General features: G+C 42.1%; 1 protein-coding gene across 8 annotated transcripts in view; it reads left to right on the forward strand.

Moving 5' to 3' along the window:
* FN1 (fibronectin 1) overlaps positions 1-26718 on the forward strand; it is a 74418-nt gene that overhangs the window by 43738 nt on the left and 3962 nt on the right. For 2 of the 8 annotated variants that reach the window (XM_081850673.1, XM_081850674.1), the window contains exons 24-42: positions 319-510; positions 3354-3626; positions 4824-5006; positions 5962-6051; positions 6559-6828; positions 8441-8557; positions 9635-9799; positions 11613-11768; positions 12965-13078; positions 15498-15767; positions 16816-17003; positions 18190-18277; positions 19222-19398; positions 19759-19848; positions 20085-20264; positions 21012-21101; positions 22406-22845; positions 24330-24468; positions 25027-25191. In XM_081850673.1, the coding sequence (XP_081706799.1) occupies positions 319-510; positions 3354-3626; positions 4824-5006; positions 5962-6051; positions 6559-6828; positions 8441-8557; positions 9635-9799; positions 11613-11768; positions 12965-13078; positions 15498-15767; positions 16816-17003; positions 18190-18277; positions 19222-19398; positions 19759-19848; positions 20085-20264; positions 21012-21101; positions 22406-22845; positions 24330-24468; positions 25027-25191 (3387 nt within the window). The remainder of the gene's footprint in view (positions 1-318; positions 511-3353; positions 3627-4823; positions 5007-5961; positions 6052-6558; positions 6829-8440; positions 8558-9634; positions 9800-11612; positions 11769-12964; positions 13079-15497; positions 15768-16815; positions 17004-18189; positions 18278-19221; positions 19399-19758; positions 19849-20084; positions 20265-21011; positions 21102-22405; positions 22846-24329; positions 24469-25026; positions 25192-26718) is intronic. The other 6 variants (XM_081850675.1, XM_081850678.1, XM_081850676.1 and 3 more) reach the window with 3 other exon arrangements.

Raw genomic sequence — 26718 nt, forward strand, 5'->3', positions numbered from 1 at the left:
ATTAACATCGAAACACACCATAGATCTGTGTCTCAGTATGTTCACGAAGACCGCTGTGCACATCTCACTGGATTATATTGAAAGTATATATTCCTACAATTTCTATAAGTCTATAACAAATGGAAACATCAGAATGCTTCATACTTGCCCCACATTCTGTGAAAACAATTATGTGTCACAGGCAATTGGAGGGGACCTTCTTGCTGTCAGATTTCCAGGTTTTAAGACCACTTAACATCTTTAAATAGCTGTGCTCCTGTCTAGTTTTAAGGAAGCACAGTATAAGTGCCAACTAAGCCCTTTACTTCTGTGCTTTAGATGTAACTGGATACAGAATTACTACTGTCCCTACAAATGGACAACAAGGTTTCACTCTGGAGGAAGAAGTTGATGCTGAACAGACATCCTGCACCTTTGAAAATCTGAGTCCCGGAGTGGAATACAATGTCAGTGTTTACACCGTCAAAGATGACCAGGAGAGCTCGCCCATCTTTGAAACCATCACACAAGGTAAAATTTAAAAACCGAGTAGCAGATTTGACAAATTTCACAGGGAGCTGTCCTATAAATTTCTGTACTTATGAAAGCTGTACCTGAACATCTTTCGGTGAAGATTTTTCATTGGTTGTGTGCATGTTTATTCATAAATAAATCCTGTTAATTTCAGTGCAATTTACTTCTAATTAGGATCACAGCCCTGGACACCAAGACAAACATACTTGCTCATTCCATACGGTTTTTATACTATTGTCTTACTTTGCATAGGTATACAACAGTGGTGAGCAGACTGGCCTTGGATTCGCTGCCTCTGACTCAGGGGAAATGCATCACTAAACATTTTGGGTTTATTCATATGTTACATTTTGTGTGGGTTTCCGTGTTGCTGTATCAAATCTAGACAAACCAGATCAAGTGCCAGTTAATAATGGTCAGAGGTGTGAAGAATATTTTAGAAAATAAGGTTCTTATTTGTTCAGGTGACATTGCCCATTGAAAATCAACAGTGCTTGAGGTTTAGAAAGATTCTGGTGGAGGACCAATGTTCTCTGCTGCTGGATAAGCTCACTCAAGAGTCAAGTGTACCGTCTCTGTATTGAGCTGTTGCCATGCTGATCCCAGATATCATGAAATACAAAATGAGCAAGTTGATCCAGTTGATCCCTAGTAAAATATTAAGCCTTCATCTGTGTTTACTCAGATGTTAGCCTTACTGTATTAACAGTGAGACTTGCTCACAGGTAAATGTGCATATGATTGCAGCTATAGACCAAGAAAAAGTATCTCTTTGCTCTTTTTTTATGCTCAGAAGTATGTGTTATGACTGAAAATGTACACCCTGCCCTTCTTCTGTTGTAGAAGATGATGGTCTGGGATGTCTCAGTCTAGCCTTGTGCTTCTAGTGCTGTAAAACCCCAAACCTGTCATTATGGGATTTTGTCTTATCCCCCCCTCCCACCCGCCCGCCCCAATGGCTCCCAGCTCCCGTGTTTCACAGATGCTTGCCATTAACACTGCTTGGCATTTCTGTGCTCTTGTTGAGTCTCTCTTTGCTCCTATGGGCAACTAACACCCTGGTTTGAGTTAATTCAACAATCAGGTCCTTAACCCAATGCCACTTTCTAACAAAAAGAAGCACTGGGGAAAAACTTTTTGTATGTCTTTAGTGCTTTCTTTACAGGTGATATGGTAAGCATATCCCACAAAGATAAGTGGTTATTTGGTAGAAAATTGATGCTTTCTTTTTCAGTTCTGCTCAGTGGTTTTCCATAACAGAATGGAAAAAGGTTCTGAAATTATTAAACCAATGTTTTGCACCAGATGTAAACCACCTCTGAAAGATTCCTTATCAGTTTAAGAATTATATACTCCTCCCACCAAAGAAAACATAAAACACACATTTGCCCTGAAACAGGCTGTGTCCCTTTGCCCATCCTTCCCATCCCTCTATAGTATAGTAGCACATAACATATTTTACGTAAGCGCCTCAAAACTGTGCTTACATTCAAAGACAAAGTGAGGTAGGACTCTATTCCTAGAGTGATCTATCAACCAGCTTTGCTACAGCTGTTGCTCATAAGTGTTACTTGGCCTTGGAAATTACCTGCTGAATAATCACCAGGCTGTGTAATATATACCAAATGTAGGGCTGGATGTACAAAATCAATATTTTGCTTCAGGATGCCCATGAAAACAATGTCAGGTAAAGGAACATGTCTCATTCATTACTTAGACTAGAATCCCTTGCCATTTTTAACTTCACAAATGACAATTCTGTAAGGATGGCATGTTTTATGTTTCAGACTGCTGTACTGTACACAGTTACCTGGTGGGATTAACTCTGAGTAGGATTATGGTTCAAGGCTATGATCTTTCTAAAAGTTTGCACTCAGAAAAGAATGGCTTTGTTAGATACTGAAGTTGATAGGAGTGAACGTCTGTAGTGCAGGTCAAAAAAGCAGGCATGAAAGAAGCAATATTAGTCCCGTTATGATAATAATAATTTATTATTTATACCCCGCCCATCTGGCTGGGTTTCCCCAGCCACACTAATGAATCCATTAAAAGTGTCTGAGCCACTTGATCACCATCCTTAGCCACTCTTTTTTTAAAGTGTCTTCTCAGTTGTGTACTGGTTGGCAACTTCTCCCACCCATAAGTCTACAGCCTTCTGGTCTGTGACATGACGCATAGAAACTGTTTCCTCCCCACTTTATCCTAATTGAAAGTAGAATATTTAACCAAGGCAATTGCTTTCGAGTAATACTGCATCTGGCAAAACAATCTGAACCTGATTATCTGTGTGGAACATGTATAACCCAGGCAAGCTGTCATTAACCACTAATGATTTGTCCAAGGAAAACTTGGTACGGGCAAGCATATGTGTTAGTTGGAGAAGCGAACTTTTAAGACTGTGGGGCTCAAGCGTTAGTTGATAGGGTTTCATACATTCCTGCCAATTTGATTCCCCCCGCCCCCCAGAGATGGGCTCCTTTGTTGTTTTACATATGCTGGAGCAGGTGCCATTTTGCTCCATCCTAAAAACATATTTGCTGGCAGAGTGTTTCATGAGAATTGGCTGCAAATCCTGCAGAACATCTCTAATGACATTCAGAAGAGATGCTTTGCAGGTATTGTAAGAGGGTTTAGCTATCTAACCCATTGCTGTACGTTGTAAATGCTGGACTTGTTTTTCGTAGGGAGATATCACATATCACCACAATTACTTCGCTAGTTCTTCACTTTTAATTCACTGCTGAATTCACTGATGATCACTGCTTTTTCTCTCTCTTCCTTCTTGTTGTATTTTGCCTCCGTTTGTCTTTGGCTCCCTGTTTTGCTCTGTAACACAATAGAGGTGCCCCACCTCACTGACTTAAGCTTTGTCGACGTAACTGATACAAGCATCGGCCTGAGGTGGACCCCACTAAATGCCTCCACCATTATTGGCTACCGCATCACAGTAGCTGCAGCAGGAGAAAGTGTCCCCATTTCTGAAGATTTTGTGGACTCTTCAGAGGGACACTATACGGTCACAGGCTTGGAGCCGGGCATTGATTATGAGATCAGCGTAATCACACTCATTAATGGCGGAGAGAGTGCCCCTGCTACGCTGACTCAGCAAACTGGTGATTGTTGAAGACCTCCTGTGTTGAGAGGACTGTTTCATGCTGTCACTAGCTGCTTGGACGACTGGTGTTCTCAGTGGAGAAATGGGCCTCTTGCTTTGTTTAGGGAGAGGTGGCCAGGGAACATTTTTGGAAGTTCAATGGGAACAGATATACGGTATTAAACAAATAATTTCCTTTTAGTATTACCACCAATTTGAGGTTGAATCTTGCATCTCAATAGCAGGTTGCCAAATCTTCCCAAATTCTCGGGATGATAATTTGTTTAGCTTTTGCAATTCTATCTCCTAATGTTTTTGTGGCTAGAAAACATTTCTCTTTAACATTTCTTCTCACAGCTTTATTATCATTTCACAGTGCATATCTGAGCTGGGCTTGAACCCACATCTCAGAAATTTCAGAATCTATGTGATGTATCCACATTGGCTTTCCTGGCCACAATGGAGATAAATGGAATAATCCAAATACAAAAGCAATATCTTGGAGTCCATTGTCGTAATCCTCACTTAGTGGCCCAAGTGTTCAAGTGATTTCCCCAAAATGGTCTGGGGATGAAGGCATCCTCCAATCACGCTAGTGACAGGCATGGCAGTCTTTGAAGCCTCTGTAGTGCATGTACAGAAAATGACCTGGGAGTTTGTTTTGCATGGAAAGACTAGTATGTTCACCTTAGCTGGGTAAGGCTTTATAACCTTTTCCTATGTAAGTAGATGTAGAGTCCTAGAGACTTCACAGCTATTGTCCATCCTCCCATCTGTATGCATGTTAGTGTTATGGAAGTGGTGCCTTTTCCTGTCTCTGAGCTGCTGTGGAGCACATTGGGCCTCTCTGATTTGAGATGGATTGCAAGATCCATAGGCAAAAGACAACAATACAGGAACTCGCTGCTTGTCTTTTTTCTTTTTTAAAAAAGTAGTATTATGGAATACATTTGGAATCCATAACGGTTTTGCTGAGAGGTTAAAGGTGCTTTACATCAGCTTTAACTGTGTAATGAAAGATCGAAAGATTACTGCAGCTTACTTTCGTGGAATGAAACATAGTTTAGTAGTACATCTGCATGGGTTTGATTTTGTAATGGATTTCTCCCCCCCCTTTTTTTTTTTTTGCATGGGATTGTTTGTATATTTTTGAAACACTATTGAATTGAATTCCGGTGCTTCTAAAATTACTGAAAATATTGTCCTTTAACCTCAGCTGTCCCTCCTCCCACTGATCTGCGTTTTACCAATGTGGGCCATGACACTATAAGGGTAACTTGGACTCCACCAACATCCATTGAACTGACCAACTTCCTCGTTCGTTTCTCACCTGTGAAGAAAGAGGAGGATGTTGCAGAGCTGTCTATCTCACCATCTGACAATGCAGTGGTTTTAACAAGTAAGAAACTGATTCATTGATACGTTTTATCCAGTCATCAAACTGATGTGATTTGATATTGGAATTGGTAGACTTTTGGGGAGTGTGTGGGGAGATGATTGGCTAGACGTCTACTTTAGACTCTTGCTGTCACACTTTATCTGCATTTTCTATGGCTATTTTTCATTTGTTTTCCCCTCATTTCACCAAATTTCATTTTGATGGCCTCTATTTCATTTTTCTCTTTGTAGTTACTACTTTAAACTCTATGCAAAAAGTATTATGCGGAAATCATGTACTGGAAGAAACATTATAAATACACACTCGGGTAGCCCTGAAAAATTATGTTTCTTTTTGTTTGGAATTTATCCATCCCACTATAGAATATGAGCTCTGTCACCAGTACCTAAGACCTGGTAGGCCAACAGTACATGACACATCTGACCCAGCCTAAACTCTCTGAGATGCTCTTAGGTTAAACATTTTCTGCTGGCAGTGTTTCTCATCTCTCCCAGACAGTGAAAATGAATGTCAGAATTAAAGAGTTGCTGCCATTTGTACTTTAGTTCTTATGTGCATTTTTGACAAGTACACAATTTGCCAAGGCCTTGGTAGAAAAAATTAAAGAGTTTTGTTGATGGAAGTAGATATGGAAACAGTACAAGCTTCAGAGCAGTAAAGAATATGGAAATTCTAGCTGGAAATGCTTTGTGAATAAATGACAATAGGCAAAACTATCAGAGAGTGAGAAACTTGTTTTGTAGGCTGGAAAGATCCGGGGGGGCGGGAGGGACCAGCTTTTTTTCCAGCATATAATGCTGCATGCTCAGGTAATGTAACATTTAGAACTTTGCTAAACAAAATAGCTGGAAATGACCATTTTTACCCAGGAGCTCTGCTGGGTAAAAAGCTGAGATTTGCAATTCTTTCTAGAGAAATTTAAATATCCTAAATCGTTGCTGTTTTAACTCTTCAGATCTTCTCCCTGGCACTGTGTATTTGATCAGGGTTTACAGTGTATATGAACAACGTGAGAGTAAACCTCTGAGCGGAGAGCAGAAAACAGGTCTGTAGAATGACAAATATTGAAAATGTCTTCACTTTCTTTCTACTAGTTTTATTTCAAACGAGATTTGTGTGGTAGCAATTTATTAAGATTGTTTTGCTATTTCAGTTGTTCAAAAATATTAAGGATTTTGAAAAATTTTGTGTAGATTTTGCTTTACAAATTGGTCTTAGCAAGCCAATCTTAGAAAGAACTATCATGCCATGATGGCTCTGTTGAAGTTGGTCCAATACAATTTCATAACTTCAGGACTCCACATTCATAGCCCTATCCACTGCTGTTATTTCTTCCCCTTTCAGTGGAGGAAGGGTTTGGTGTTTGAACAACCTATTATGGCCCACATCTTTACCTCTTAAGAGCTGTGGTTGATGGGACTTTGGTTTGACTGAATGTTTCCTATCTATTTTAATATATATCCAATGTATATGCATGCTTTTTCTACAAAAAAACGACATTGACTTTACTGTTCAGCTGGTTTAAATCTCCTTTATTTTCCTATGAAAATAGGTCTTGATTCCCCAACTGGGCTTGATTTCTCAGAAATAACAGCCCATTCTTTCACTGTCCATTGGATTGCTCCTCGTGCCACCATCACTGGCTACAAAATACGCCATTCCCTTGAGCAAGGGGGAAGCAGACCTAAAGAAGTCCGCATTGCTCCATCTCGCAATTCCATCACACTCACTGACCTGATTCCAGGGTCTGAGTATGTGGTGAGCATTTCTGCATTCAATGGCAAAGAGGAGAGCTTGCCTTTGATGGGACAGCAAAGTACAGGTAAGACCTAGACAAGGAAAATAAAATACAGCTTTTAAGTTCTTGAGACCAGGTCACGGAGTTAATTGAAATGGAACACATAACATCAGATATCTCCCTTCTTGGGCTTAGATATGGTCAATTCCTCTAAAAGCTCAGGGGAAGAAATCGAGTCAAGAAATTTCACAACAGAATGCAAGTGAGGCATTGACCATATAACAGTAAGAACCTACAGGTTTACTGGATGGTTTTGAATGGCAGCTCAAGAGTTATAGGCATCATTCTCAGTTTTATTCTGCTTCTGCTACTCATGGAGTTGTGGAAGGGACTGCAGCCAACTGCTAGGAACCCAGTCAAGGCCTCTCTTCATCCTTTCTGAGATTTCCTCAGGCACATTGTCAACCCTATCAGTGTGGCCTCCAGAACTAGAAAGTTTTGGCAGGTGTTAAGAAAAGACTAGAAAACAGAACTAAACAATATGCAGCATATGTACACAATGCTGAAAGCAGCAGCTTCGTGTCCCTTGCTCCTCCCAGTAACATGGAGGCAAAATACGTGACATTGTATTGAGTTTCCCAATCCCTTCATGTGTAGGTAGGGACACACGCAGCACAGTGATTTTTCAAGTTGCTGTATTTTTGAAAAAAACAGCATTTCTGGATAAAGTAGAAGAGAGTAAGCAGGACTTATAGCAGAGCCAGCTCTACAATTGGCGCACTGAGGTGGCAGCCTCAGGCAGCAGAAACCTCCAAGGCAGCAGCCCCACCAGGACCCCTCTGTCGCTGGTGCAGAAGCAGTGCCAGTATCGGCACCAATTTCAGATGGAATTGTGGGAGATCATGTGGAGCATGCAAAGATATCTTATGATTTTGGCCAGATCTTGCTTGAAATTGATGCCAATGCCGGGGTCACTTCTCTGCCAGCAGCAGAGGTGGCAGGGCAGGTGGAGAAGTGGTGGCGGCAGTGGCAGGGCATTTGCCTCAAGCGGTGAAACAGGACATGCCGCCCCCGACTTTCAGTGACTTCCAGTGTTTTATGTTGTCTGCTTTGGGCCATAGGTTTTCAAAGTGCTGAATATCACAAGTCCAGTACCCAATTCCATGGATTCTTGGTACAATCACAGAATCAAAACCCAATTGAAGATTCAGATATGGGTTTAAATGGCAGCTTTCTAGTGGGCTTGCAGGGTGGTGCTTGGCTAGCTACTTTCCTTCAGAATTATTTCTGCTCCAATAAACTGCAAGTGCTAGTGATGCATCTCAGAGGGGGAATACAATGATGAAACATTGCCTGCCTTGGAACCAGTGCAGAATATACCGTATTTTTTGCACCATAACACTCACTTTTTTCCTCCTAGAAAGTAAGGGGAAATGTCTGTGCGTGTTATGGAGGGAATGCCTACGGGTGGCATGCCTACGGATTTTCCTCCTCTAAAAACTACGTGCGTGTTATGGTCGGGTGCGTGTTATAGAGCGAAAAATACGGGTAGTTCTAAAATACTACCTTGTCTAGAAAGATGTCTCCAAAAGGAATCTAAAAGCTTTACTGGGCAGTTGCACTGTACAGTATGACATGTGAACTAAGAGGATGTGGAATATTCCTAATTTTCCCTTTCTTAAACCCCTCTGTCTAGTTTCTGACGTTCCAAGAGATCTGCATGTCACTCCCACTGGCCCCACCAGCCTGGTCATCACCTGGGAGGCTCCTGCCGTTACCGTCCGATACTACAGGATCACATATGGCGAAACAGGTCAGTGCTAGATGGTCTTAATACCTAGTATTAGAAGTTAAAGCAAGACTCTTGAGGCAAGGTTTTAAGTGACTTAAAAACACTGCAACACTTCGAATGACTGCTGTGGCTCTGACAGATACTGGATAATTACAATTCAAATACAAGTTAGGAGGGAGGTAAAAGGGATCAGAGCTACTGGCACAGCCCTGACAGCTGCATGTTCAAGGGAAAGGGGCTGATGCTTACATGGATGCTTACATGGAGCATCTTGTGGGTATCAAACCTACACACTAACGCTGAAAAGATGAATGTCAGTGGTGGGGGCTGTATATGTGTGGGAGGGGACATTTGTGTACCCCTTAATTTGTCCAAGTATTGAAAACTTAACATTTGAGAGGACTTTTTCTGCACCTGTTGGTCTGTCATCATTATACACAGTATTAATTGGTACTAAGCACAACCTGAGACAGTTATCTTCATGGGTTTTCCAAAGGCAGTCCCACACCATGTGCATTACAAGGATCTAATTTAGGCATCCTGATGGCATTAATTGCCATTGGGGGGGGTTGTAATGCTACTTTCTATGTATTTTATACATGATTGTTTTATTACTTGTTAATTTTTCTGCAAATTGCTTTGAATCCTTTTTGGGGATAAAGACCATTTGCAAATTTAGTTATTAAATTTGATCTGCATGTCACCCCCACTGGCCCCACCAGCTTGGTCATCACCTGGGACAGGAGTGCCAAATTGAATAAAATAATTGATCACTTGATGTGGTGCGCACACACCATTTGTATGCCAATGCCCATCATCTTCAGAGGGGCAGCCCCCTCAAATATTTTATGGGGGCCCAAGACCCCTTGGCTCCTAGGTGTTGGCAGGATAGCTCATTTGGTAGAGCATGAGACTCTTGATCTCAGGGTGGTGGGTTCCAGCCCCATGTTGGGCAAAATAATCCTGCATTGCAGGGGGTTGGACTACATGCACCTCATGGTCCCTTCCAACCCCCCATTCCATGATTCTATGTGCTACCACCATCGTCATTTTAACAACAGCTGTGAGCTTTTGACCATCTTGTGCTATTGCTCATAGGTGGCAGTGGGCCTGTTCAAGAGTTCACTGTACCTGGACATGTCTCCACTGCGACGATCCCTGGACTTAAGCCTGGAACAGACTATACCATCACTGTGTATGCAGTCACTGGACGTGGAGACAGTCCTGCCAGCAGCAAACCAGTCACTGTCGACTACAGAATAGGTAAGGCCAGGACAAGTGGACATTTAAGAACTATTTATTCCATCTGCTCACTTCTTCTTCTTTTTTTTTTTAAGGGTGGGAGAACAAACCAAATTATTCACCCCACTGGCTTAATTCAACAATTCTGTCCATCATGCAAAAAGACTTCTAACCCATTTAAAACACTTGCATCTTGCTTTTTGATGAGCTTGAGATTGCTGGCAAAAACTATGGCTTTGTTTTCTACAACTCCTTGATTTACATCAGGATGGTAACACAACAGTGCTTTCCATTTGTTTGAATCCATATACACTGCAAATGTGGCAGGCAGTAAATGTTGGCGTTCTTATTCATCTAGTTTAGCGCTCGTTTCCAACACTGGCCAGTCAAATACATCTGGAAGACCAATCCCCAAAGGAAAAGGGCAACAGTGGCCCCTTGTCTTCTTCCACATGTGATATTTCACTATGTTGTGGTCATGTGGAGGCTCTATTCAATTATTGTAGAGCATGGGAGAGGCTTACATGGGATAGGTGAGGTTGAGTGGGTGGAGCCAAAGGAAAGCGCAGCATCAGTGATTTGGCAGAGGAGCAAAAATTTAGGTGCCTCATGGTGGCAATCCATGGTTTTAAGGATTAGGCTTGATCCCAAAAGTGGCTAACACAGCCGTGGATTAAAGAAATATTATGCTCAACCATATATATTAATTTTGTTAATATGCATTTTTGAAAGATTTATACCCCACCTTCTCAAAAATGAAGCTCTCAGAAAAAAGACCCTTCTAAAAATATAACATAAGGTAGCATAAAACGAAGTAAAGTGGAACAAATAAATCACATAAAATATTTAAAATTTAGCAGCACCAGTATAAAATGACAAATTAAGCATCAGTGCAAAAGCTAAAATGATAAAGTAACAAATAAAGTCTTAGGAGTAATAGCTGTTTAATAATTCAGTTATAGGTTAAATAAAATCTTAGCCTGGTACCTAAAACTGAACAGGCCAAGCCTGAGGCAGGCTTCCCGTGGAAAGAGTGTTCCAGAGTTGGGGTCCATAATAGAGCTTTTGGGGGGTAGCCACCCACCTCCCTTCTGATGGTGAAGATAAAGGCCTATAATGATTATCATAGTTGGCACACAGGTTCAAATTTGCCATAACATTTTTGTGTGTGAAGAAAACTCGGAGAAGGAGTAATGTATATATATTCCCCTTATCTGTTAAAATCCCAAGATCTAGCTTGCAGACTAAAATATTAACACTTTCGAATAGCCCTTTCTGCTGATTCCCCCCTCTCCCACTTTCTTCACCCCAACTTTCTTATCTACAGTTTTTGAATGCTTGTTCCCCAAGACCACATCATGGAGAAACAAGGCTCTGGTGTTATCACTGCAGGTTCCATATGAAATTCAGAATATTATTTAGTGTCGTTGAGAAATGTCTTCTAACTGAGTTACTTTAGCCCTTGGAGGACCAACATGGCTACACTTCTGCTGAACACAAGGTGGTCAGTCTTCTCTAAGGTCTGTCACAGAAGCCAATGAGAGAGGAAGAAGAAGAAGAGTTTGGATTTGATATCCCGCCTTTCACTCCCCTTCAGGAGTCTCAAAGCGGCTAACAATCTCCTTTCCCTTCCTCCCCCACAACAAACACTCTGTGAGGTGAGTGGGGCTGAGAGACTTCAGAGAAGTGTGACTGGCCCAAGGTCACCCAGCAGCTGCAGGTGGAGGAGCGGAGACGCGAACCCGGTTCACCAGATTACGAATCTACCGCTCTTAACCACTACACCACACTGGTGTAGTGTAGAGATGAATGATTTTAATTCTTTTATGTGCAGAGATTGATACACCATCCCAGCTACAAGTGACTGATGTTCAGGACAGCAGCATAACTGTGCGATGGCAGCCTTCTTCTTCCCCAGTTACTGGTTACAGAGTGACAGCTGTTCCCAAAGATAACCATGGTCCCACAAAAACCAGAGTTCTCTCTGCAGGTAAGAACAGTGCATACATAAAACTCAGAGAGGGACACCCAAGGGAAGGAAAAGTCCATAATCTAAGCCTGACTTACTCTCAAGCCAAAATTTTGGGTCACCACTGCACCTTCCCCATAGGCCAGCTTCTCTCTCTTGTGCTTTTTCAGAATGCACTAGCATGAACAGAAATAAAAAAAATTAAAAGCCTACAGGTCATAAGAAGCCTTGGCAGAATAGCAATGTCTTCCTCAGTTACGAAAATGTTCCATGGAGTTCCACAAAGGGCTGAGATAACATGCTAAAATCAGAATTGTGTACATGACTGAGGCAAAACGTGGGCCCTGGAAAGGCACAATGGCCAGGACCTAAAGAACCATGCAGTTAGTTCCACGTACCTAGGTGTGTTTGCATCTAATGCTAAATTATGGTATAATGCTCTATGCACAAGCTGGAATGAGCTTCAGGGAGGTGTGCCTCTCTTCTCCTCCCATTGCACTGATGTGTGTGAACCTAGGAATCATGGTTTATTACAGACGTTGATTCTTCCCCCATTCATACAAATCAAGTTCTACTCCGATTAGGAGAAACAGGAGGAGGTGCTCAAACCTGAGGCTTTGCTCAGGTTTGTTCTGGCTCATGCATTTAGTTCTAGAACAGCTTCGCCCAACTTGGTGCCCCTCTAGCATGCTGGCTGAGGGAGATGGGAGTTGTAGTCCATTTAATAGTCACGTGAGACTAAGGCACTGTACATAAAGGTAACATCTTCTGGACCAACATGGTGTTTAGTATACCTCTTCTAGAATGACAGAACAAGTCTGCAGCAGTGGACAAGCATCATGGTCTTGAGATGTGTTGGCAACATCCTAAGAGTATTTTTGTAAAGATTGCAAATATTGTTATTCATCTTTAATTAGACATCGGATTTCCTCCTTGCAAATGTTTGTTAAAAAGCCCCCAGTGTAGAATATATTTCATTGGAACTGGCTTATAAAGCAAAGAATTTCTGCATTTTTCATTCTGAAGAAATTTGAGTGTGGAATCCATTAACAAAGCATCTTTTGATGTGGAACTATTTGTGTTAATCTAGAGCAAGTCGCCTTTCCACTTGGAGCACAAATGAATACTTGCGCAAGGGTCTCAGTTGTGATAGAATGAGGCCATCCATAAATAACGTTTCATTCCTGATTAATGTTTTATTGGCTTTTTTGTTGCAGATCAAACTGAAGTTACAATTGATGGACTGCAACCTACAATTGAGTATGTAGTTAGTGTCTACGCCCAAGGTCAAAATGGAGAAAGCCAGCCTCTGGTTGAGACAGCTGTTACAAGTATGTATTTTGCATTTTCTGAGTTTTACAGCAGGAACACAGTGTCTCTGAATGCTTGAATTCACTGGACATATCTACTTTCAGAAATCTGTACAAAACACAGAAAACAGCATCATTCCCACTGATACAACCTAGAGAGGCTGCTAAAACTCTGTTGCTCACCCCAGCCTCAGAAGATGTGCTTTGAGTATGGCTAAAAATGGTCAATGCAAAAAATGAAAAACCTCGACTCTTAATTGCTTTTAAATGTGTGCGAAACATTGTACTTTCTATGGTAAGATAGTAAAGGTGACAGCTGGAGATTGCAAACTCCTTTTACATACTATCTGACCAAGATACCAATGCTGAGGTTGCTTATTTCTTTTCTTTATTCCTGTCAGCAGCCTGTGGGGAGGTAAATAAGCAATAACAGTGAAATTAATTTAAGTCACTTGAAAGCATAAATTCAAAGTTTTAAATCTGCATATCAAATTTTGATGAAAAAGAAAGTGAAGGAGGAGACTAGCTGTCTCTCTGTGTGGAGCACAATCCAGCATTTTCAACCCTGAAGTAAATCTGCACACTAACAATGCACATTGAGGCACAAATGCTTCCTGGTGAATTCATCAGCTGGTGAGTTTTACTGCTTGCCATATGCTCTTTGCCCTTACAAATCAGGGCAGACTTGCCCACAGTAATACAGTCAGGATACGATCTTTTCCTGTCCAAACGCTCCGGCTGTGTGGGATCAACAGAGCTCAATTTGTCCACGCCCCCCCCACTCAATGTATTCACAGGAGAATGGGAAGTCTATGTGCACCTTCCATATCCCCATCCAGCCTTCCTTCCTCTGCCTGTACATATTGAACAAGCAGAATAGGGGGAGGATTGGATAATAATCTATGAAGAGCACGGCTAGATCACACCAAAGGTCCACCTTGTCCAGCATGTGCACAGGTGGCCAGCCAGATGCATCTGGGAGGCTCATAAGGAAGACGTGGGCAGTGTGAGCAGATCTTCTGTTTCCTGCTTAGGGAAGGAGAGGAGAGCAGGGCTCCACTGAACAGCAGGGGCTCCTCCATGCACAGGTGCTGTGCCCATGAAGGGAAAAATTAACCCTGCTAAGAAAAGAAATCTGGAATTGAAAGAGAAACAAGACAGCATTCTGAAACCCCAGACTTGTGCAAAAGAAGTCACCTTTTCTACCTGGAAAGCATAGAAAATGCACAACTCTAACATCACTTTGCTATCAATGGTGGCAAAATATGCAATCATTTGAATCTTCTTTTTAAATGAAAAGACTGCTCCTTGGCTCACGGAAACTGGCAGAGTGCTCAATTCTATGCATACTTACTCAGCAGCAAGGTAAATTGTGTCCAGTGGGACTTCCTCCCAAGTAAGTATGCATAGAATTGCACTGCTAGTTTTACCGACATCTTGAAAAGCGATCCATGCTGCTCTCTGCTGCCTAAGAGCTGCTTCCGATGTTACTGTTTAGGTACATGGAAGCACTCCTGACGTCACTTCTGTGTTTGCAAACATCCTGAGGAAATGGAAGAAAATATATGAACTCCAGGACTTCTGAAGCAGCCCATGTCTATCCTGGAGCTGATACTAAGCCTTCCAACAGGCTTTTTTCAGTCATGGAAACAGAATCACTAATACGCTGAAATTGTTACATCAAAAGTAACATCCTGGTCTGCCAAATACTATCTTTAATTTAAAGATAAAGCTTCGTATGCATATTATCTATGCTTATGGCAATAATTTGCAAGAATGGTGTGTGTTTTTTGACAAATTGATATGTGGATGTTAATTTGTTGAAATAGCTACCTTGAGGCCTTTCTGCAGTCACTTACAGCAGTACAAAGACAATGATCAGCTTGATTCTCTGATCTGGCTGGTGTAGAGCGCTTTTGGGAAACACAGTTCCTCCATCAAAGAGGTTCTGGGCTAGCAAAAATAGTTGCAGGTCCATGGGAATAGTATTTGAGGAGGTTCTTTAGCCAAGGCTGTTTTCTGATGGGGGATTGAGCTTGCCAGATTCCAGGCTCCTTCCTTGCTTCTGCCTGTCCGGTTTTCTGGGTTGCAGCAAAAGCATCACTGCAATGGTCAGATCAGCTGAAACCATCAGAGGTGTGCTGCTGTGACTACCAGCCATTCGATTCCCAAAAAGCTTGTGCTTTATGCTGATTGCTGTTTGCAATAGCATAACATACAGCTGAAAAACATGGTACAAGTCTTAACTGCTACACCTCCATTGTGCTGCTGTAAATGGCTCTGCAGGCTGCAAAATAAAATAAACAAATTGTTTCTATTTCGGGATGTGGAGAAATAGGAGATTGCTTTGCATGCCTATAACAAAGTGCTTTGTGCTACCCAAACCTGCTTCCCCACCCTTCCCCTCCACTTAATCTTTCATCATTAATTTGCCTAACAGACATTGATCGCCCTAAAGGACTGACATTCACTGAGGTGGATGTCGATTCCATCAAAATTGCTTGGGAAAGCCCACAGGGGCAAGTCACCAGGTACAGGGTGACCTACTCAACCCCTGAGGATGGAATCCATGAGCTATTCCCTGCTCCAGATGGCGAAGACGACACTGCAGAGCTGCATGGCCTCAGGCCTGGTTCTGAGTACACTGTCCGCATCGTTGCCTTGCACAATGGCTTGGAGAGCCTGCCTCTGATTGGGACCCAGTCCACAGGTACACACATAGCAATGCCACCCGGTGGCCAGGGCAGCTGCTGCCTTCGTTGCCTGGCTGGCCAGAATAGTTTCCAAGTGCTGCTGGTTTCTCATCTATGAGACCCCCAGTTAGGGGGAACGCCTTTGGTGTGGGGTCATAGAGACGTGGGTTTCTTTTGCATGGAAGATGAAGGATATCAGAAGCAACACACACACACACACACACACACACACACACACACACACTGACTTTGGAATCAAGGGACATGTAGCCTTTTCCTCCCTTAAAAAGATTACCTTTGATAAAAGAAAAGGTGATTAGTTTTCACTTTTTAAAGAAGCCTTGGGCAGGGGTTCTGAAGGTCCCCTATGACACTTCCATTTGCCCTTCTCCTTCTTCCTTTCTCACCAATTTGACCACCATTGCAGCCGATGCCCACAGTCCTTCCACATCCTTTTAATTTCACTAGTACTTGCACACAACATTTGAGCACAGAATTTGACTGATTTGGGGCATTCCCCTTTGTCAGCCTAGTCAATAAATAAGTCTCTGCAACGTGTTACCGTCATATAATCTTGATTATTGTTGATTCTATAAATCATCATGATATTTCCAAAATCACATAATTGACCCTGTTTTGGGGCAGGCACAGCAGAATGCTGCCTGGTTATACCTATAACCACTCTTTAAAATTCTAAATCTGTAACCAGGGACATTGGAAAACAGCACCAATCACCTCCACACGTGTGTGTGTGTGTGTGTGTGTGTGTATTACTCAGTTAAATTGTGATAGCATTGTTTAAAGATGACTTTGTAGCTTAGTTGTTCCCTGTTTTTCCAGCAACTATCTTCCGTTACTGATGATCCATGTATAAAAATATTTCAATACATATTTGTCTTGTTCACGGCACCTGGATTTTGAAACTTGCTTTCTATTAGATTTTTTAAAGATACCTGATCACATCATCAAAACTGCAGTCACCTGAAACTTCACAGCAGGGCTAGCCATTTCTGTACTCATTACTACTCCCGAAGTAATCTAAATTTTTAATCCTAAATTTGACAGCAATCCCACCTCCTATGAACCTGAAGTTTATTCAGGTTGCTCCAACCAGCCTGACAGTCACCTGGACTGCACCTAATGTTCAGCTTACTGGATACCGAATCAGAGTGAATCCCAAGGATAAGAACGGGCCAATGAAAGAAATTAACCTCTCTCCAGATAGCACATCGGCTGTTGTCTCAGGACTCATGGTAATTCTTCTTTTATTTTTTTGAAAGGATTTTTTATTTGTGTTTTTACATACAGTTCAAAAAGAATAAGTAAAGAATAAATGGAGAAAATGAAAACAAAACCACTACGAACCAAGGACACAACGCAAAACACCTAAGGACTTCCCTTCCTCTCCTTCTCTGGTATCTTTTCTTTTCTCTCTCTTCTGTGTATTCTTAGTTACCAAAGTTCTACTCTTCGTACTCATTTTCTCCTACTTCCTCTTGCACTGCTGAATTTTTTCAAGTCCTGCTAATCTGTTCACTTGTTTACACTGATTTTTAAAAATACTCTACAAACATTTTCCAATCCTTTTTGTATTCTTGGGAACTTCTGTTACATATTCCCAGAAGAAAAACTTCTGGTTTCCTGGGAAATGTTCTCTTAAATATTCCCCCTCTTAATTCCCATAATTCCTGGATTATTTTATATGACCACCACTTGTGGTAAAATTCTTCTTTTTAAATGGATTTGGTTATAATTGTTTTGAAGCCACAACATTATTTGGGGCGGAAGTTCAACCTCTATTGAGCTTGACTACACATTCAGCGCTCTCTCATAACTGCATTTGAATGAAGCAAATAATAAATACATTACAGCAAGCAGCATAGGCACTGAAACCACCTCCCATTCCTCCAAAAGGGGTTTCCATTGAAGACAGAGAGTTATGGGTATATCTCCTGACAGTCCCTGGGACTGCAGTCACTGTTGCCATGTGTAACTTTCATTCTATATATCTCATAAAAGATGCATAGGGACAGTGGGGTTTTGTTTTTTTGAAAGAAGGTGGTGCTTCTCACCATGAAGTTGTTACAGTAAGTGACGTACTTTTAACATCTGGGGGTGGGTGAGTGCTAGTACTGCATACCCTTGAATTCCCCCAGAAAAAAGCTCTACGTGTGGAATATTCAATTCTCCAAAAGAGCAGATAAAAGCTAATTACCAAGGGATGCAAGTCACTGAAAAATGCTCGTTTCTTTGTGTCATCTGAATATTTGGCTCCATCTGATTTTCTGATTTCTCAGTAAGGCTCACAACACTTCACAATGCATTGGATTAGAGAATATAAACAAAGAGCAGGCTTACTCAAGTGGCTTATGCACCAGCTTTTTGTGACCTCCTGGAGGATGTAAATCTCTTAACAGTCCATGGTTTTGTTACATCTAGGTGGCAACCAAATACGAAGTCAGCATCTATGCTCTGAAGGACTCTCTGACCAGCAGACCTGCCCAGGGTGTAGTCACTACCCTAGAGAGTAAGTTACTCAACATTTCAAAATAGCCATGGAGTCACTGATTCAAAGGCAAAAACATTTGGAGCTTTTCAGTTTCGAGAAAAGGCAAATAAGTGGGAAGGGGGAGGACATGATAGAGGTGTATGAAATTATGCATGGTGTGAAAAAAGAAGATAGATAAGTCCCCCCCCCCAATTGCCCAGTATTAGAACCCAGGACCATCAAATAAGGCTGAGTGTTGAAAAACTCAGGGGAGACCAAAGGAAGTTCACACCACAAATAGCAAATTTCCTACCACAATCTGCTGTGAGGCCCACCAACTAAGTTCATGAATAATCCTCTTTTAAAGACATCTATCAACAGTTGCTAGTCATGATGGGTGTCGGAGGGTTGGAGGCAGCAGGTTTCTAAATAGAAGTCATTGGGGAGCACCAATGGGGCTCTTGCCCTGGTTGTGTCCTGCTTCTTTCCTTTCCACAGACATTTAGTTGGTCATTGTTAGAATACAGGATGCTAGTCTAGATTGGGCCTATCCCTCTTCTCATATTTGTTGGGAGTGCCTGGAAATGGGTTCCTAGAATCACTGGTTCTAATCCTGAGTGAGAACTAGGCAGATTGGGTTTGGAGGTATAAATAAGTGATAGTTCTAAAGCGGCCTTTTAGTGGAATTTGCCTCAATGCATGTTTGCAAGACTGCATGTTTGCAAGCACATTTGAAGCACTATCCCCCACTCCAAAGAATCCTGACTGTTGTAGTTTACCCCTCACAGAATTACAGTTCCCAGCAACCCTTCACTACAGTGCCCAAAATTCTTTGAGAGAAGAAATATGTGTAGAGTGTGCTTTAAAGGTATAGTGTGTCTGCAGCCTTAAGTCTTCCAAACAGCTGTGTATGACTGTGGTACTAGCAGACTGTTGTGCTAACGGACGGTTGCCTGACTTTTGGTGTTTGTGTGTATGTGCAGATGTCAGCCCTCCCCGTAGGGCACGTGTCACAGATGTCACAGAGAGGACCATCACAGTCGTCTGGCGCACCAAGACTGAGGCAATCACTGGTTTCCATATTGATGCTGTCCCAGCGAATGGTCAAAATCCTGTTCAACGAACAATTGGCCCTGATGTTAAACCCTACACTATCACTGGTATGTGAACTTATTCACACCACCTCTGTGACTGCCCATCGTCCCATCTGCGCCCAGGCTCTGAGTCTGAGTCTCTTTGGCTCTTCCTTTCCATACCTCCACTACTTTTCAGTATGATTTCAGAATGCAGCAGGGATGTCTGCAACAAAAACTCTGCTCACCTTCAATAGGAAGCAGCACAATAGGCCCTAATTCCCACCCCCGCCATTCATGGTGATGCCACCCTTAGGGCTTGTCAGCCAACCTCCTTGGAAGCCCTTGCTAACATGTTTTTATTGACTTGAGGTGCAATGCTGTTCAGAACAGTACTTTATATGAGCAAGGTTTATTTTATTTTTAATATTTCACTTTGAATCACAGGCTTGCAGCCCGGCACTGACTACAAGATTTACATCTACACCCTGAACGGCAATGCTCGCAGCTCCCCAGTAGTGATTGATGCTTCCACTGGTAATGGTAGTTTATAAAAACTCATATTAACTGAAATGGTGGTTTCCTTTCCTTTGATCATGTAAATCATCTGTGGCATGTTACAGCAGTGATTCTCTTCCCGCCGCTTGGGCTTTGGGGAAGAAGCAGAATGTTCTCAGACTTGTAGCTGAAACATATGGAAACTGTATTTCCCCCTTGAGGGATATGATGTCATATTAAAATACATGCACTCAATGGTTTTATTTGTTCCTTAGCCATTGACGCCCCCTCCAACCTCCGCTTCCTTACAACCACAAGCAACTCCCTGCTGCTCACTTGGCAGCCACCCCGGGCCAAGATCACAGGATACATCATCAAATATGAGCAGGCTGGGGGGCAGCCTAGGGAAGTGCTTCCTCGTCCCCGCCCAGGCACTACGGAAGCCACGATTACAGGTATGTACCCCTCCCCAAAGAAGTCAGCTGTTCAGCTGAGAGGTGGGGTAAGCCTGTTCCTTGCTTGACCATCCCGGGTGGGTTGGGGGGTTTGGTAATGACAACCTTTGACCCTGCCTCAACAGTTTTGCCCGTTGTAACTAGTGCATTTTGTCCCAAAGACCTGAATAGGAGCAGTTGAGAACTAAGCCTACTCCTACATGCATAGCAAAACAGTCTGGGACCGTATCCTGGCCATGCTAAAATGTAGCAGGCCAATAGACCACTTTCGTTCAGTTGTTTCAGAAGATGAACTTCTAACCTTTAGAAGCCTGCCTCTATCTATCTATCTATTTAGAAACATGTATATCCCACCTTTCCACTGTGACTGCATTTACAAAATCTGAACTTAACAGGACAACAGATGAACAGTATTAAATAACAGAGAGATGACAGTAATAAAACAAGAAAAACAGAGAAACCATATTAAAATATAAGAAGTTAAACCAGCAAAACCTTATCCTGGCAAGATAAATGCCTATCTGAATAATAACTAGATGGTAGTAAATGGGAGCAGTGTGTGTATAGAATACAAAACTAGAAACCTATAAACACTTACCTGGTAGTAAGCTCCATGAAAAACAACAAGGCTTATTTGTGAGTAAGCATGTATAAGATTGCACTGCAAGCTGTTGTGCCGACTTTGAATACTGCTTCTTTTGAATACTACTTCCTTTTAAAAATGGGTTTCTGCCAATCCTTTGTCAGGTCTGGAGCCAGGAACAGAATATGTCATCTATGTATTTGCTGTGAAGAATAATCAGAAGAGTGAACCATTGATTGGAAGGACAAAAACAGGTAAAACACCTTCAATCTTACTGAGCCTGAAAGAGAAGCTAGGTGCAGTTCTGTTTTGAATTTCAGTTAATGCCATTGCCACACAACTGATGGCACATCACTGCTTAAAATTTCCTTTATATATCTGGACACAAGTGGAGACACTCATCAATCTGTATATATATATTCAGATAAGTTGGTAATCCTGACCTGCAAAGTACTAATGCAGTTTAATAGATTTGGCTGCGGTTGACAAACCTCCTTTCACTTTTTGTCTTTCCTGTTTCCTACTTTTAAGATGGTTGATTTAATATTGTTGCTTACTTCTGAATCTGTTAGAAACTGAGGGTACACTCCAATCCAAATTAAACATGTCTGCTCAAAATTAAGCTTCACAACATTCAATAGTATATGGGGTGGCATCCTCAGCATTTAATTTGATTGGTGAGAGGTAAGCACTTGCTTAATTCTCCTTAATTGTAAATCAGTGGAACCTACAAATGCTTGATTTGATCTGGACTGTAAACCGTCTAGCTTTTTATAGATTCAAAAGGAGAAATCTATATTGCCTAGTAGATATCACTTGATGCATGCGGGTCTGAGTGACTTGTTCATACATTATTAAGACACAAGAGTTGCTTTTTCTCAGAAGAAAGGGAGTCAAGAGCTTCAGTCATGGATGATTGACATAATTCTGTTAGTTTCAAACCAGATTCACCTTTGAAGTGGGTGGTAAGTAGTTGTATAGTAGAGGAGAGTTCAGGTGTTATCATCCTAAGCTAAATGATTTTGGAAATAGGTGCAAGGAATAATGTAGTATATAATATTTCTCACCTTTAGCTGAAATTATGTCAAAGGAACTGAATATAGTGGTCCCAGGGCATAGTTTAAGGGTACATAATGCAGCCTGGTGAGAGTCGTGTACACACTTGCCTTCCATGGTGGAAGAGTGGCAGGATAGAAATGTTCTGCCATTTATTCATTCATTCATTCAGCAAAAGATCATTTGTGGCAAGAAGGTTCTTTTGCTTCATAGGGGATCGTCTCAAAGGTACAAAAATTGTCATCACTTTGGCTCATCTTGAGTTCTGTGGGCACATGCTTTTGCCTTCTGGCTGAAGTGCTCTAAGTAGCCTCTGTAGAGAAACTGCATGATGACTTTTCAGGACCATGTAGCACCCTTGAGAATGCTGCTAACGTTTAATTGCTTGAATTAGGCAGTGTTTTATGGAGCAGCTGTTTGGTTTGTTTCATAATGAAAGCAGCGCTTGCTGAAGGATGCTTGAGAACCTGGCTTTGACTGCTTCTAACCTCTCTTTGGCTAGATGAGCTTCCCCAGCTAGTAACGCTGCCACACTCTGGCCAAGGTGTGTCAGAGAACCTGGATGTGCCCAGCACTGTGGAGAACACGCCTTATCTCACCAACAACCCGCATGATAATGGAAATGGTATCCAACTTCCAGGGACTTCTGGTCAGCAGCCTATATTGAGCAAGCCAGGCCAACAAGTCATTGTGGAAGTATATGGGTCTCGGACCCCTACAACTGCCACCACCCCAGTGGGGCGTAGGCCACATGTACAGCCTGGAGACCTACCAGACGTGGATGAACATGCTTATTATCCCCACAACCTTCTGCCCAAGAATAATCACACGAGGCTCCAGGAAGCAGTTTCTCAGACAACCATTTCTTGGACGCCCTATTCAGAGACCACGGAATACATTATCTCTTGTCAACCTGTTGGTGCCGAGGAAGAGCCTGTAGAGGTAACTTGGTTTTGTTAATTTCTAAAATGTAGTGGTTGCCATTGTGTTTGTTTAGATAACACCCTCACTGGCACTTTACCAAGTTTCATAGGCAAACTGTCTTCAAGACCCCATTCTCAAGGAATTTGCAATATAATAAAGACAATGATGAAAACAGGGATGGTGTGCTAAAGGTAATGGTTAAATGTACCCATTGAAGTTACACGTACTTTAATCTCAGTTGGATATTACTACTACTATTTAAATTTCTATACCACCCTTCTACTGAAGATCACAGGGCGGTTTACAATATAAAAACACAAAAATACATGTCATAACAAACAAAAACAACACCCCCCCCCAGTTTAAAAGGCCATAGGTAGTTTAATTGGAGGCCTGGGAGAAGTGGAATGTTTTTGCCTCAAAATATGTAACCAAAGCACCAGGCAAGCCTCCCTGAGGAAAGCGTTCCACAAATGGGGAGCCATGATAGAAAAGGCCCATTCCTGTTTTGCCATCCTCTGGATCTCTCTCAGAGGAGGCGCACAAAGAAGGGCCTCAGATGATGATCACAGGGTCTAGGTTGGTTCATATGGGGAGAGGCAGTCCTTGAGGTTTTGCGGTCCTGAGGGTGAGGGAGAAGGAAAGCAGAGAAATGGCATTAATACACATTTAGGGAGGAAATTCCTGGCATAAGGTGCAGTAATGGAAAATCATTGAAGGCAGCTAATTAGTCTGCTAGGGTAATGGTAGAGCTACAGGGAACAGAGACTACAGAACAGATAGAAGAAATGAGAGCTAAGATACCGGAGAAATGTGTTGAATACTTCAAAAGTAACATGCTTTTGCTGCTACAGATGGGAATCCATGGTTATGAAGAGGGTTTTTTCTTGGTCTAAGGCAGAAATGAGGAGCCTGTATTCTCCAGAAGTTGCTGGATTATGACACTTGTCATAACTGACTACTTGCCATGCTGGCTGGAGCTGATAGAAATTGGAGTCCAACAATATCTGGTGGGGCCACTCAGGTTCCTCATCTCTGTCCTATTGGATAGGAAATGCCTTGTCCAAAACAGGATGGGCTTATCACTCCTGCAAAAAACTGGGACAAATGCTGGTGTGGGAAAGAGACTTACTGTGAGCTCCTCTTTCAACATTACTCGAGCTGCACAGGAAGAAGACTTTGTGGCAGCTCCTCACTATGAAGGTGACATCAAAAAGTGGCCAAGCAGTAAATTGGCTGCTCAAATCTCACCCTGTTCTTGACAACTTGAGTAGATCTAGGTAGCCACATCACTGCATTTGTAAAAGAAGGGGGAAAGGTGCTGGAAAAAGGGAGATTTGTCTCATCTCTATTTGGGTAAAGAGAAGCCATATCCTCATTGGATTGGACCCCAGAACCCTGCTCTCTAGAGAATCAACTTGATATACAGCCATTTCAGAGCCAGTGTCTCATTCTTCAAGAAAGCAAAATTCAACATGTTTATGCATCTTTTCAAATTGTAGCTCAGAGTTCCTGGCACATCGTCAAGTGCTACACTTACTGGTCTTACTAGAGGTGCCACCTACAACATCATAGTGGAAGCAATTAAAAATAGGAAAAGGCACAAAGTCCTTGAAGAGGTGGTCACAGTGGGCAATGTTGGTAAGTAGAAAGCACTTTGGGGGAAGGGCTCCACTCTTCTTTTGTGTAATAACCTTGGTTTAGGATCGCTGATAACTATGGTGTCCTTGTTTGGCTGGATTTCACACTTGTATCACACTAATCCTTCATGGAGTTCAGGATGGCATTCATAGGGGTCTCCGTGCCACATGCCAGTTTAACCTCCCAGGGAAGTTAGTTAGAGAGAAAGTGACCCTGGCCAGATTCATGGCTGACCGGGGATTTGAACCCTGATCCCCCCACTACTGCACTCTAACCACTGCACCCTTCTAGCTCTCAAACTCCTCTTTCAATTGTGTATATTTCAGTATACATTTCTGCCTGTTCTTTTGCTTTCTCTGAGTTATATATTCAAATAATCTTAGTGGGAAAGGAAGCCTGTTTAAGCAATGAAATCCAAATCGTTATCTGAACAAAGATAATTAAGATAGGTTTTTGTGCTATTTATCGCTGCATGGAGACTGTGTGTGTGTGGGGGGGATTGTTTGCTAAGAAGTACTGCATGTTGTCATACTACTTTTCATTCTGTGTCCTTTCCAGTTCCTGGAACATCAAACCAACCAACAGATGACTCATGTTATGATACATTCACTGGCTCCTTCTACTCTGTTGGGGAGGAATGGGAAAGAATGTCTGAAACTGGATTTAAACTCTGGTGCCAATGTTTAGGCCTTGGCAGTGGACACTTCAGATGTGACTCTTCAAGTGAGTAGCTTCTTGAATTTATTTGGCTCCATTTCTAAAATTTGAGGCAATAAACCCAAAATACCAACACCTCCCCCCCCTCAGAAGGGTGGTGAGGAATCCCCAGCACAGAACTATACTACATCGCCAACCAAGTGCACCACATAATCCCATGCATTCTAGAAGACGAAACAAAACAATGGGTACACCTGGAGAGAGACTTAATCGAAAATACCTCCACCGTGGCATACCCATTCCTCCCAAACAAATCCCCACAATGCTAAACAGGTTCACACAGACCATGCTTAAAGCATGGAAGGAAGAAACAGGTAAACTGCCCCCAACCCCATCCCCACTAATCCCCCTGGCTCACCACCCACTATTCCACCACGCAGCACAAAACCTCCAGATAAAAACCTGGCAAGCCAAAGGCTTATGCCACCTAGCAGGCTTCTACAAAAACAACAAACCCACATTGACACAAGAAATACAAGACAAATTAGGGAACACCCAAATGCCTGGTTAACACACCACCATTTTCATTGTGCTGTGATGTTAGACAACCCAGAAAAGGGAATAGCACACATTTGTGTAGCTGGTTGTACAATGGACAGTATAAAAGAATATGTTCTACTGTGTCCAGCACATTCAAAAAACATCCGCAATGCCTATCGTTTCCGGAGATGTTTAAATATCTGCCCTTAACAAAAGCTGAGGGAAAAACTTTCAGTTGGCCCTGCGTTGGACTGGAATTATTAACTGTGAAATATAAGTGACCCTGCTATTTGTTGGATTTAAACCATAAAACATAATCCAGCTAGAGCTGTCATTAATTCTGGTTTACACCAGTTTTTTCCCCAATTAAAGTTCAGTATTTTGTTTGCTGCAGGACTTTACCAGCTGACTACCCTGATGCCAAACACTTATATTCTTAGTCCCCCCCCCCCCCAGATAAAATAAGACACCTAATTGAACATTGCTTCTTCTGTGTGTTCTTCACATTTACAGATACTGACAGCCAAATCAACAACTAAATAAATCCTGATAACTTGAAGACAATTTGATAAAACTTAAATACTATGTCTTGATCATATTGCAAGTTATAGCCCTCATTCCCAGCCTTGTCATATGTATCCTAGCAGCATTAGAGCTTTCTAAAATAATCTTAACTCTCTTAAAAGCCAATTCACTTTCTAAATACGTTCATAATATGTTCCAGGGGCAAAGCACTGATCAACCCTTAGCAAGATCAAATGCTTCTAGCTCACCCTGGGATAAGTGATGGTTTAAGCAGCCTCACGTAGCCATCACAGTAATGAGGAGACCAACAGCAGGTGGATGTGGCTGAATTATTTTTTGGATAGGTGGGGACTGTTACCTGGGAACAATAACAGAGGAATTATTTTTTATGGATACTAAACATGTCCGGCCCCTTTTTACTTCCAAGCTGTGCTTAGCTGCCAGTTGAGTGGATAAGAGCTCTTTTTTCTTTGAAATATTGTTCTTTGTAAAGAGCTCCTTCTACAGATCTGAGGCTTTTGTCTATGG

Source organism: Podarcis erhardii (assembly GCF_964252035.2).
Source record: "Podarcis erhardii genome assembly, chromosome: 1".
NCBI classification, from domain to species: Eukaryota; Metazoa; Chordata; class Lepidosauria; order Squamata; family Lacertidae; genus Podarcis; species Podarcis erhardii.